Consider the following 12,183-nt stretch of genomic DNA (forward strand, 5'->3'; position numbering starts at 1 on the left):
CCTTAACACCACACATCTTTTCTCACATTAGCCCTTAACAGCTGGTGCAGCATGTGTTCCTGTTCCACATTTAGATCTTAATCGCCGCACAGTGAAACGTCTCAATCCTTTTCTGTGAGAGATTCTCTGTCTGTATACTCATACCATCAGGTTTTGCCAGCTGACCCTACCGCTTGAAGCAGCAATTACATTTGATTGGAAGCTTAAGATTAATTGCAACACGTTACAGCTATAAAATCAATAGTGACAGTTCCGTTTGTGTGCCTGTGTTGTTGGCAGTCTTAATTGAACGTTGGGAATAATCTGAAGGGGTTTATACTTCTGTAATCAGCGCGGGTGCCTGATGGCGAGTCCCACACTGAGGCTTACAGCGTGTAGCATTTGTTCTGAAGGCTCCTTCTCTCGGGGATAATTCACAGCTGAAGAAATAAGAACAACTGTGGGGTACTCTCCAGCTGATCTAGTGTACGCTGTGAGGGGAGACTCTGCAAGAGGCACCATGGACATCTGAAGAATGTTGCCTGCTTTGAAGCCTTTCACTCCTTTTTTAAAATAAACGAATTGCGCAATGTGAAGGGAATTACAGTTGCTGTACCTCATGCCAGTTAAAATTGTGGGTCACGGAAATTATGGTTGGAATCTAGAAAGACTGTGGAAACATCCTTAAACACGTCTCTGAATATTTTTGCCCCTACATTATATCTCCCCCAACTAACTCATTTAATCTTTACTAGAGGTTAATCCATAAGGTATTACAGAGGTTTGACAGAAACGTCTCCTACAGACACTTAATACACACTTGTCTCTTTGGTATTTTCTAATCAGGCTCTGTCTTAATTTGTTTACCGTCTCTAATGCTGAAGAACTAAGGCTTACATGCCTTCACAGATGAAAGAAGCTTGCCCTCTGTGCTTGAGATGAAAACATTTCCATAAAAATATAACATGAGTCACACCCTTGTTAAATAAAAGAGGGGAGTGAAGTGGCAATCAGCTCCATGTAGCAGAACAGAGAAAAAACATGAATAATATGTTTGTTTGGTGATTCTTTTAGATGATTATCTTGTTATTTCTGTCAATAAAGTAATTGGCGTACATGCTAACAATAATAATTAACCTTTTTACCAAGATATTGCAATGTGCTATCAGCAAACTAAGCTGACAATAGCTACAAGACAATCTGCAATGGAAAAATACTGAATTGGAGAGAGGGGTCAGGTGTGTGTGTGTGTGTGTGTGTGTGTGTGTGTGTGTGTGTGTGTGTGTGTGTGTGTGTGTGTGTGTGTGTGTGTGTGTGTGTGTGTGTGTGTGTGTGTGTGTGTGTGTGTGTGTGTGTGTGTGTGTGTGTGTGTGTGTGTGTGTGTGTGTGTGTGTGTGTGTGTGTGTGTGTGTGTGTGTGTGTGTGTGTGTGTGTGTGTGTGTGTGTGTGTGTGTGTGTGTGTGTGTGTCAGTTTCTGCTCTGCTGTGTTTTGGTGGGTCAAGCCTAATTACAGCTCAAGGAAAGGTTCTCCAGTGAAACAGAATGCTTGTGAGGATTAACTAGCATGAAACAGCAGTTCTATCTGCCGCATGAGGGCTGCATTAACAGAGTCCTCACTTCACCGAGGTAGTCCCTGCCCAGATTAAAATCCCAACCTAGTTGTTCAGAAGATTAGTCATGCAATATTACTCGTGGTTTATGGAAAATACAGGTTTGAATTATCGTGGCTAAATTTCACTTTCATTCAAAATACATGCCTTCTGTGCTTCCATTCACTCTATTTAACAGACATCAATAAATATAAACCTTTCAAATCTTAACAGTGTGTATTACAGCTGCATTGTGCATCTGTCCTTGTGTAAAGACATATCTTTTAGTTTTAGATTTGAAAAAATCCACTAAAAAATATCTTTAGAGCTAAAACAGAAAAATGCTCATTTTGGCCTTAATATTTCTTCCCTATTGAATATTCCTTTCTCATAAATCAAAGCTTTTGTATCTGTTTGTTTGTGCTGGGTTAATCTCAATCCTGTGATGGATGTTTATTCCAGTAGTTCCTGAGTTTGAGATAGACAGTCACCTGTATGCTTTCGCATCTTAATTCTTATCATACTTATTAATCTGGATGTGCTTTAATGCATTCTGTGACAAAGCTGTTTTAATTAATTTCTCTTATCTTCTGTGCACTTTCCTTGATCAGCTGTCTAGGAGAGATCAATAGCAATACTGTGTTTTTCTTATTCTTCAAAAGTGTTTCTGCAAATACTGTACCGTGTCTTTCAGGAGTTTTAAGTATCAGTACAACACACTTTCCATCATCTCTTTTCCATCAGTTTGTTTCTTCTTTTCTTTGTTACTGTACGATCGTCATGATTCTCTGAATAAAACTTTTACTTGATTCATGTATTCCTCACACATCTTTAAACAGTATGAAATCAATCCTTATACAGGCAAGCAAGGGCCCTTTCTAAATTCCAAAATGTGTCAATAAATTCCCACTGTTTCCACTTTGCCTCTGCACACACATCACTGGCAGGACTCTTGATGGTAGCAGCAACCTCTCCCCATTTAGCCTCACACACATTTGCCTTCCCTTATCTGCTCTGCACAGCCCATGTAATACGTGCTAACCGGAGCCGGTAAAGCACACTGTAAAGCAAAGACAGCATTTGTAGGGGCCTCACACACATTATAATCAGTGGAGACAAAGAGCTGAGGGGAGTGGAGGCCAGCAGGTTAATGAGATCAGCCACAGAGTGAGGGCGCCTACCTTTTCAAACCTGGGAGGCTTCAGTATTCACGTCCAATCAACTCAGCCAGTCAGTATCCATCAAAATCACAGGTGCAGAGTCATTCCATCCTCAGCCCTCAATTTGAACTTGATTGTGAATTGAATGAGCTTCTTTTTTCTTTTCCAGGGGAGCTTCGTGGCCAGCATGACCGCCACACTGAGGCAGATGGACGACTATCATTATGCTCACCTGATCAGCACCTTTGGCAAGATAAGGAGTGATGTGGTGGTGAGTACAACCTCACAAATGTCTCCATGTCTACTAGATGAGACACTTGAGGCTACATTGTCAAGTAATCACTTAAATCTCAGTCACCGAAGTTCTGTCATTTTGCTCTGTCTTTTCCTAAAATCAAAAGTCGGATTAGATCTGTGAGGAAAATGTATTTCTTGCACTATAAAGTATGAAATTGAATTTCTGATTGTCCTGGCTTGGAGCCTGGAATATGCACAGCATGCTCTTGAAGATGTTAACTCCTAAGGGAGGCAGATCGCTCTCTGCAGCCAACAGGTTGTGGAGGAGGTATAAATGTCATTGATGTTATGGATTTCCGCTCTGAATAAGTGTTCCCTCAAAGCTGTAATTCTCTAGAATCTGCTGACGGATTAGCGTTATGTTACTTTACTTTGACAAGTAGTGATATTCCACTGTTTGCTTCCAGCCCGAAAAAAAACTATGGAGAGTCATAGGAGGAGCAAGAATCAGATTTAGATTACAGGTAAAGCTTTTTAATCCAATTAGATGGAGATGTTGGCTTCACTTGCGGCATGTTCTGCCTTCATTTGGTCTTAAATAAATGCAGGTGTATGCACTTAGTGAGATTACGCATTAATTGTACATGTTTGATATTTTCTCAAGTCTGAAAAACATTGTTTATTTCTCAACTATTTAATCAAGTAATTTATGGTACCTATGGTTCAGATGACAAAAACATAAATCAGCACGAATATATCTCCCTGACCTTCATGATTGTACACAGACTTTGTTAGAGTCTGTTTGTCTAGTTCCCACAGCAGGATAAACAATCACTGATGAAGCTGGATCTTTCCTCTGAGTTATTGTTCCTGAAGCTGACGTGGGCAATATCCACATTTCAGAACTGGCTGCAGCCCAGAGGACCTTGTGGTTTCGCAGTTGTTCTCTAAACACACCATCACTAAGCACAGGGATTCACCCAGGAGAGAAGCATCTAACGCCAGGAATAGATTACCATGCATATTTATGTTTTTGAAATTTAGCTGCAACTCTGATTGAAAGTAATGACACGAAAAAAATAAAACACATTTAAAAAGTTGATGACTTTGTAGCCCTGACAGGGAATTTGAAGTTGTGTGGCTATAGATAAGGTTGAGCATCTATTATTAGTGTAACAGAACCTAGTCATCAAGTTGTCATAAAAATATCACATAACCGTTTCCCCAGGAACGAGAGAACAGATGGACGGTCGTTACAGCATTAAGAACAAGCTGGGTTATTGGTCACCTGCAAAAGGGAAATACATACGTCACCTCGACCTTAAAAGCTAATCTAAAAGCTGGTTCTGCCTCAAAGCCGAACTCCTCACAGTTCATTTCAGATTGCTCTTATCTTGGAGGTGGGTAGAATAACAGTTTGAATTTTGAAAACTTTCTCTCTCTTGCAGGATTTCCTCATGGAGACATTTATCATGTTTAAAGATCTCATTGGGAAAAACGTCTACCCCTCTGACTGGGTCATAATGAACATGATGCAAAACAAGTAAGTGCGGCACCACTGGACACACGTTCACACACACATAACGCATGCAGCCTTAAACTCCCCACACTGTTGTTGCTTAGGAACAGCAGTCAGAAGTGGCTAAGGATATTTTCTAATGTTTTTCTCTCCATGCAAATATCGGCACAAGGCCTCAGCAGCGTAGCAATCAGATGAGCAGTCAGCGCAGCCGCAAACAATGCCATGAATTATAGATGCCGGGGTCTATGCCGCCTGCTAATCTCCAAACTTAGTCTCTGCATGTCTTTACTTTGTTGCTTGTTATGCTGCCACGGCCTTCTGATTTATTAATGGGTACCTTGCCTGATTCCATTTTTGGGGGGAAAATGAAAAGTGCTTCTGTGCAGTTTAGGGAGTATAGTCAAGAGCTGTGCTTTTATGCACTTAAAGCGCTTTTGTGATCTTTTGTCATTTTTGTGTTGTAGTGCTCTATTATGAAATGTCACAGCAACAGCTAAAGTCAGCTTTTAGGTAGCAAAGAAAACAGTTCCTTCTTTCCCAACAGCATCCATTCATTTTTTTTAGATGGCTAGATGCCTTTTTAACTTTGATCAAAGATCCATAATCATTGTTAATATTTATATATCTGTTAAAAGGGTTCACCAATGTAGCCAGTATTGCTTAAACGTTATCAGACTTAAGGTTACGGACTGTTCAAAACGTAATGCCTTTATACCCACAATGCACCTCACCTGCAGACAGACTTATTAACAATTCAGGTGTGGTGTGTTCGTAATTCGTAATGTAACCTTGATCGATTAATCTAAAGCAGAGATGAGGAGCGGGCTACAAAAGTCTAAATAAAGGTCCCTCTTTCTAACTCCAAACGTGTAGTTCTCAACTGACTTGGACATAAGTGACGTCACGAGTCAACATATTCATGCAGCTCCGTCTGGAGATAGAAAACCTTCATACAATCTTTACATATGCAGCATTATGCCCCAACATCTTTAAACACACTTTGATGTGTAAAATCTATGGAGTTTGTTTTTCATGAAACATATATCAGACGAAAACCAAAGAGAAACACCAAAATAAAGAAAAAAAAGGCTTTTCACTTCAGAGTACCTGGAGCTGTTCATTTTCAAGCGCAGCCTCTAAGTGGCTATTTAAGGCAACCCATAGTTGACTGTGAGCGCTTGGACTCCCTGCGCACTCCTCCCAAAACCATTCGAACATCATTATCAGCTAGGATATTTGACTACAGATTGCAATGCTACTCAAATTCAGTTCTAATGCTTTCATCAGTCCAGTTCATTACTACATGCGAGTTTCCTTTTGGAAGTCACACCCACTCTCTAAAAAACATCGTCATCCACCTGGGTCACTCACGGTGGAGAATTCATTGGCTTTACTTGGCGATGATGCTCCCCCTGTGCCCTGCAGGTGTGCAAATCCATCTCTTCTGAGCTGCAGTGATAAAAACATGCGGTCCTGACCCTCCTCACACACACACACATACACACACACACACACACACACAGCTCATCCGACGTGCAAGCACTGGACCAACTAGCTTGTTCAAACACACATCGACTGATCCTATACTTTCTGAAACAGCTTTAGGGATGTGATGAGCATCACTGAGCTCCCAGTGGATCATCCTCAGATCATGCTTGGTAGTGTATGAAATGTTTTCTTTTTTCGACTCGCGGGCTAGAGGCCAATGTGTCATTTCCCATGCGTCAGCAGAACCCTCCCAATCGAACCCTTTGTCACTCGTTTTTGACAGCCGTTTGATTAAATCTGCTTTCTAGTCAGCACATTATGCTACTTGCCATTCTTAAATTATTGTTCAACTCAACGAAAAACAAGCCTGTCAAAGTCTGACTCATCTCAGTCTTTAAACCTGAGCCCGTGTGAATACTGCAGGTGTCGGCTTTGCCACCAATTAGCAAAACTCTTTTGTTTTCTCGCCATCCATCAGCGTGCGTTTGATCAGTTGTTTCTCCCTCCCCACAGTGAGAACCCAAGGTGACACGTTCATTCATCCCATGAGATAGCTATAAATGTTTTGCAGTAACTATCTAAGGGCAAAGAAGGTGTGTTTGTACGTCACGCTCTATTGCTGCGCACTCTTTGAATGCCAGAGCACATTCCCTGCAAACTTAAAAAGTCACGTCTCGGCGGATCTAGCATTAAAGTAGAACCACCAAGTTGTTTATTTTTTCAAAGCTGTGTAATGTTTTTTTAAAATATTGGCCACCATTAGAGAAGTTATCGGATGTATTTCAGATTTTTTTTAGATTCAGATGTTCAACTGTAATCAGGAGCTAGTTTTAGTTCCATTAGTGCAGGGCAGATAGTGAAGTGAGGGTTTTTCCAAGCTTCTTCGCTGAATACAACGGTTTGCTAATGCAGGAAAAAGGAGTCACGAGAGCTGTGAGACTGAACCATGTGTTAGATCCAGAACAATTAGCTTAGAGATGTTTAAAAGCTCTATACAGCTAAGGGTCACTGAAAAGGTTGGGTGATAAGTACTCAAGGTCATTTTTTATAGAACAATATTTGTAAGAAGACCTTTAAAATATTGTCAAGTGCCTTACAAATTACACTTTATAACTGACACGTAAACAATAAATGTTAGCTTGTGAAGCAGTTTTCGGGATCCTTCAGTCCTTCCACAGTTTCCTATGTCTGGGCTCTTCACACATGCCAATTTCAGCCCCACACAGCACCAGCAGACGGCTCTTTCATGTCCACACATCATGATAACACCACTAATGAGATGGGCATCAGCAGAAGTCCTTTCCTCCCAATCCTTCTCCACACTTTGTCTCTTACTTTCCCCAGGTTGTAAAGTGATTTAGTGGCTGTAATTGCCCCAGGGAAAACTGCATCAGGCATTTACTGCCGTTTCCCCCATGCCAACTGACCCTGGCTTGATAATGACGGACTCTGAAGACCCCGACCTTGAATCCCACTTGTTGTTTGCACCGTAGTTTAGTGTTAACCAAGAGATCTAGAATGTGTTTGCTTTTTCCTTTAGTTTTTTTTCTTATACAATTGTATATTGGAATGCTACAGTAGAACAGATGTAAGATGTGAATGTGTTATAGCCTTAGAGGAACCCTGTAGGTGAACCTTGATTTTTGTTAAAGAGCACTTACTGAATTAAAGTTGGCATTTGCTTAAGCACTGTAGTCACTGTTGGTTTTCTCCCAGGGATGAAAAGCCTTGCATCACATTTTTAAGAAGAAAACAGCTGCTGGCCGCCTTGTACAGTCAGCTAAATGTGCTCCTTAACAGATTTGCATAGTCAACTTTTGAAGAACTATGTGCTCTTCAACCTTATATCTAGAGATGTGCTGACTCACTGCTTACTACTGTTAGTGCTGTCATCATCATCAATCTGAACAATGTTCATTTGCAACGTGTTGTATTTCAGTCACAATGCGGAAAAAATGTTAAAAGCTGCTGCAACAACTAAACACATAGCAGAGTAAAAATGATGTCGACGATCAATTGTAACTAGCTACATTTAACACATTGATATTGTGGAGTATTTCATTTTCAAGATAAATGTTTACACTTTAACCTCTGAAATTACTCAAACGTTAAAAGACTAACACGTTTATTTAATTTTAATTATTGGTCATTTTAAAGAGTTACAATGTTTTATTTTTGTCTTTGATCAACATGCAAAAGAAAACATTTCATTGTGTTGCCTTGCAGCGTTATTAGGACAGGTGATAAAACGCTTAAGAAATTAGATCTGAGTGAGCATCAGATGACCTTCTCCAATTTAGCTTATTTCCCCAGATGACGCCAAAAGTTTCTCGTGGAGCGGTTAATTATGTGTAAGAACGGTAGATGGAGAGATAAATGGGGGGTTCTCAGAGCCCAGTGTGGTAGATGAAAAGATGAAAGCCCAGACAAGCTGAAGAAGCAGCTCTTCAACTGGATAAGCCATGCCATCAGTCCACCACAGACTCATTAGGAGAGTGTTTCGAAGGCTGCATGGCTGCTGTTTGGAGTTCTCCCCATGACTAATCCAGGGCCTGGAGGGCAGCTCTGGAAGGCAATAAAGGAAGGAGGACTCACAGAGTGAAAAACCTGTCAATGATGTGGTGATCCTGTTTGCCCCTGTACAACACGTGGTTTTATGGGTATTTGACTAGAAAGCCAGCTGGATTGTCCTGTGTGTCTTTGCTAAAGGCAATGTTCTGTATATGATTTCAGGGAACTTTAATGAGGCATCACCTAAAACAAAACCTATGAACATGGTTTGTGTAATATTCACTTTTTTTTCGTGTCATATACACAGTTGCCAGTTGATGGGCAAATAACAAAAAATAATTTTGTTTCCACTGATCGTGGCAGCAGTGATTATAGCCTGGTGAAGGCATTGGCATCCTCTGCTTGAACCTATTTTTTGGTATGCAGTGAAAGGATGGCAGTAGTGTCATGAAAAATAAATGAATAGATCTCCCATTCTCAAAAAAAGGAGGGAAAATGTTTAGAAAAAATATCATGCATATAAATTCCCTCTCGTCTCTTTTAGAAGGGCAGATTGCACTCTCTGGTAAAACTTTATGGACATGTTATTTTGTTATATAAGCGCAATAGCTGACCCTGGGTAGATGGCAGATGCCAGTGACGTGGAATTAGTGGTGATATGACTGAGTGTATATTTATGAAAAGCTTAAATATTAGCATCCAGTAAAAAAACAAAGAGGAAATGTTATATATAGCTGCATAGATGTTGGACAGTAAGCCTCCCAAATGATGTGTGCTTAATCATCTCAATGCCAGCGCTCCTCAAGCCTCTTTGCCTTTATGCCTTTTGGCATTTTGAGCTGCAAAGAACAGCTTGACCTTTACATGGCTTTCCTACTATGCTGCTTTGTTAATACCGTGACAGTTGTCTTCTCTCTCTCTCTTGTGTGTGTATGGAGTGGTAATTCTGCAATAATGAGATTAAGACGCGGCTTTACGGAGGAACCGTGGGAGAAACATGAAACATCACCAGCTGCTGTATGTACGGGTATTTGTTTGGCGACGTGCCAGTGTAGGTTAGAGCCTTACGTTAATCTCACATCAAAATACATACTCACAGAGCTTTGATGTTAAAGCCAAACACACTACCTTCACAGACTGATCATGGAGCACTACCTGGAGTGTGTGTTCATGTCCATCACTATATTTGCTTGAAGATAAGGCGAGTTAATATTCTTTTGTCCATGAGTGCAGTGCTCTTAAGCATATCCTGTGAGCTGGCCTTTAAATAGTGACCCCCGACGAGCGATTACATCCGATGTGATTTTTCCCCACATGGTTTTATCAAAGTCATTATCAGGAAGCAGCAGGGCAGATGTGAGTGGCAGTCTTCAGCCTCTAGTATTCAGCATGTGCATCACAATTTAAAAGATGAAAATGTGTGTTTGAAACCCAAGTAAATTCACTAAAGTAGCAGTTAACTAAAGACTGCACAGGCAGGTGCTTCAGTGGAAATGCAGTGAATATGCCACAGCTTATTTCTGAGCATACTTGAAATGTTTGCTGTAAACCCACTGAATGCTTCTTTCCTTTTGATAGCCCAATTACTTGACTGTGTTTAGATCAACAGTGTCAAACCAAACAGCTCCATTTCCTAACTGCGTTTTTGATGTGTATTTAATTTGCCATACAGATCAGCATTGATGCACACTTCAATCCACATGTGCCAGTGCCCTATATAGTCATCTTTAACACACTGGTTGTGGCTGCTGCAGAGCGTATGAATCCAAGTGAATAGTTTCACTGTATGAAACATGACTTCATCAAAAGATTTTCAGTCACTGCAAACATTTTCCTCTGAATTCCGGGCGATCAATAAAGACCAGATGCTTTTTTACTTCACTCTGTAGTTTGCTCCAGGCACAGTGTTTGTATTTAAAAAGAAATCATGACCATAAAAAATACGAAATGTTAAAGGTTTAGACGGTTAGAGTCAGTTTTAATTGCTTTGTGATTCATCTGATAACTTTGAAAATGCTTCATTATCTCTTCCGTTGCTCAACATGAACTCCAGTGCAGAAAGAGGGAATCTTCCTACTCACTAGAATTTGGAACAGCGCAAGCTCTCATTAGTAATCTGTTCACCTCTTCACAAACTTTTTCCCTGGATGAAAAGCAGCTTTTGGCTGTCATTGTTATCTTTGTGTTTATAGGCCGGCGGAAGCTAGTGATCTTCAGCTCTGACAGCAGCATCACTGCCTGATGCTGCAAGTCAAAGGGTCCGGGCTTTCTCCGAGCACTCGCATGACAGTGGCCTGTGGGGTCAGACAGAAATCATATATTTTTCGCTGTCCTTTTATACCGTCACACATACCAATTCTATGTGTACCAACTCGCAAACACACGCATCTGAAGTAATCTCTACCATGGCCTCTGTTAGTTCAGTGTTCTACAAAAGAAATGCAGCATAAATATGCTCGATTAAAAAAAACAAATGTGCCATCTCAGTTTATTAGTACAACGTCATTTTCAAATGGTTCAAATCCCAAAGATATTTAGCTTTAAAGTGATATTAAACAGAGAAAAATCATTATTTTACACACCAACATGTTATGCCATATTTACATGAAAAAATACTTTTAAAAAAAAAAACACAATTTTTTCAAATTCAGGCTGTCTTTGTAGAATTTCAGTACAAACTACATTTCAGATTTATTAACTGAAGCACTTATACAATACGATTTACTTATACGATACGATTTACGATACGCAGTCTTTAAGATACAAGACCCATTTCGTTTCTTGGTGTAATGATTTCCTTTTAGCACCATCAGACCAGCTAGATTTAAGGGCTCCTTTTCGCTAAAAGTGGTTTAAATATTAAAGTGGAGTTGGGGAGTGAGGTTTTTTTCCCTCAGTGAAAATGAAAAGGTCGAGCACATGAGGAGTTCTTTTCACCCAGGTGAAATTTTTGAGTCATTAGAGCCTCCCTTGGCTTCCCTAGGGTTTGCTGCTCAGACTCTATCCAGAGTCTGATAGAATTCGGATGAAAATATGTTGACAGATGAATCAATGTAATTTTAGATCAGGTGTCTGAAATAAAGGTAATCTAATTCAATACATTTCTCTGATAATGGAGGTTTTTGACCTTGCCTTATCTTTGAGCACAGGCAGATATGCCAGCTATTAACTGCAATAGTATGCAAATAGTTTGTGATCATTATCCGGGATGCTCTCTGAACTCAATTAGCAAGTATGATCTGCTGATAACTTTTCATTAGCATATTGTGATAGGTGTCTACGGCGCGCACACACCAGCAGACAGGGCTCACGTGTGTGTGCCACGGCTGCAGAAACTTAGCTGATTTTAAATACTATTTAAAAAGCAACAAGGGTGCGAGAAGCAAATGCTCTATTGTCTGTGCTGAAATGTAAATGTACAGCACACCCATCAATCAGCCGTAATGGAGTGATTTTCCTGACACTGACAGTTTGATGGAGCATATTTATCATAATGATGCCATATGTATAAAGTATCTGACTGACTCTAATGTGTAGGAGGTACTACGCCGCTCTCTCACTGCCTAATTAAAAAGTTGAAGGATCTCCAAGTTATGTTTTTGTCTCCTTAAGTAGAAAACAGGGAAGCCTGTGATATCTTGAGATGAATAGAGCTACCTTGATTTCCCTGCTGAACTTCAGATGAAACAAAAAAAAA

The 12,183-nt window shown here is 40.3% G+C and overlaps 1 protein-coding gene across 1 annotated transcript in view; it reads left to right on the forward strand.

Moving 5' to 3' along the window:
- dock1 (dedicator of cytokinesis 1) overlaps positions 1 to 12,183 on the forward strand; it is a 157,038-nt gene that overhangs the window by 100,508 nt on the left and 44,347 nt on the right. The window contains exons 28-29 of the mRNA XM_063893165.1: positions 2,898 to 2,999; positions 4,414 to 4,508. Of these exons, the coding sequence (XP_063749235.1) occupies positions 2,898 to 2,999; positions 4,414 to 4,508 (197 nt within the window). The remainder of the gene's footprint in view (positions 1 to 2,897; positions 3,000 to 4,413; positions 4,509 to 12,183) is intronic.

The sequence above is a fragment of the Eleginops maclovinus genome, chromosome 10 (assembly GCF_036324505.1).
Source record: "Eleginops maclovinus isolate JMC-PN-2008 ecotype Puerto Natales chromosome 10, JC_Emac_rtc_rv5, whole genome shotgun sequence".
Lineage (NCBI taxonomy): Eukaryota > Metazoa > Chordata > Actinopteri > Perciformes > Eleginopidae > Eleginops > Eleginops maclovinus.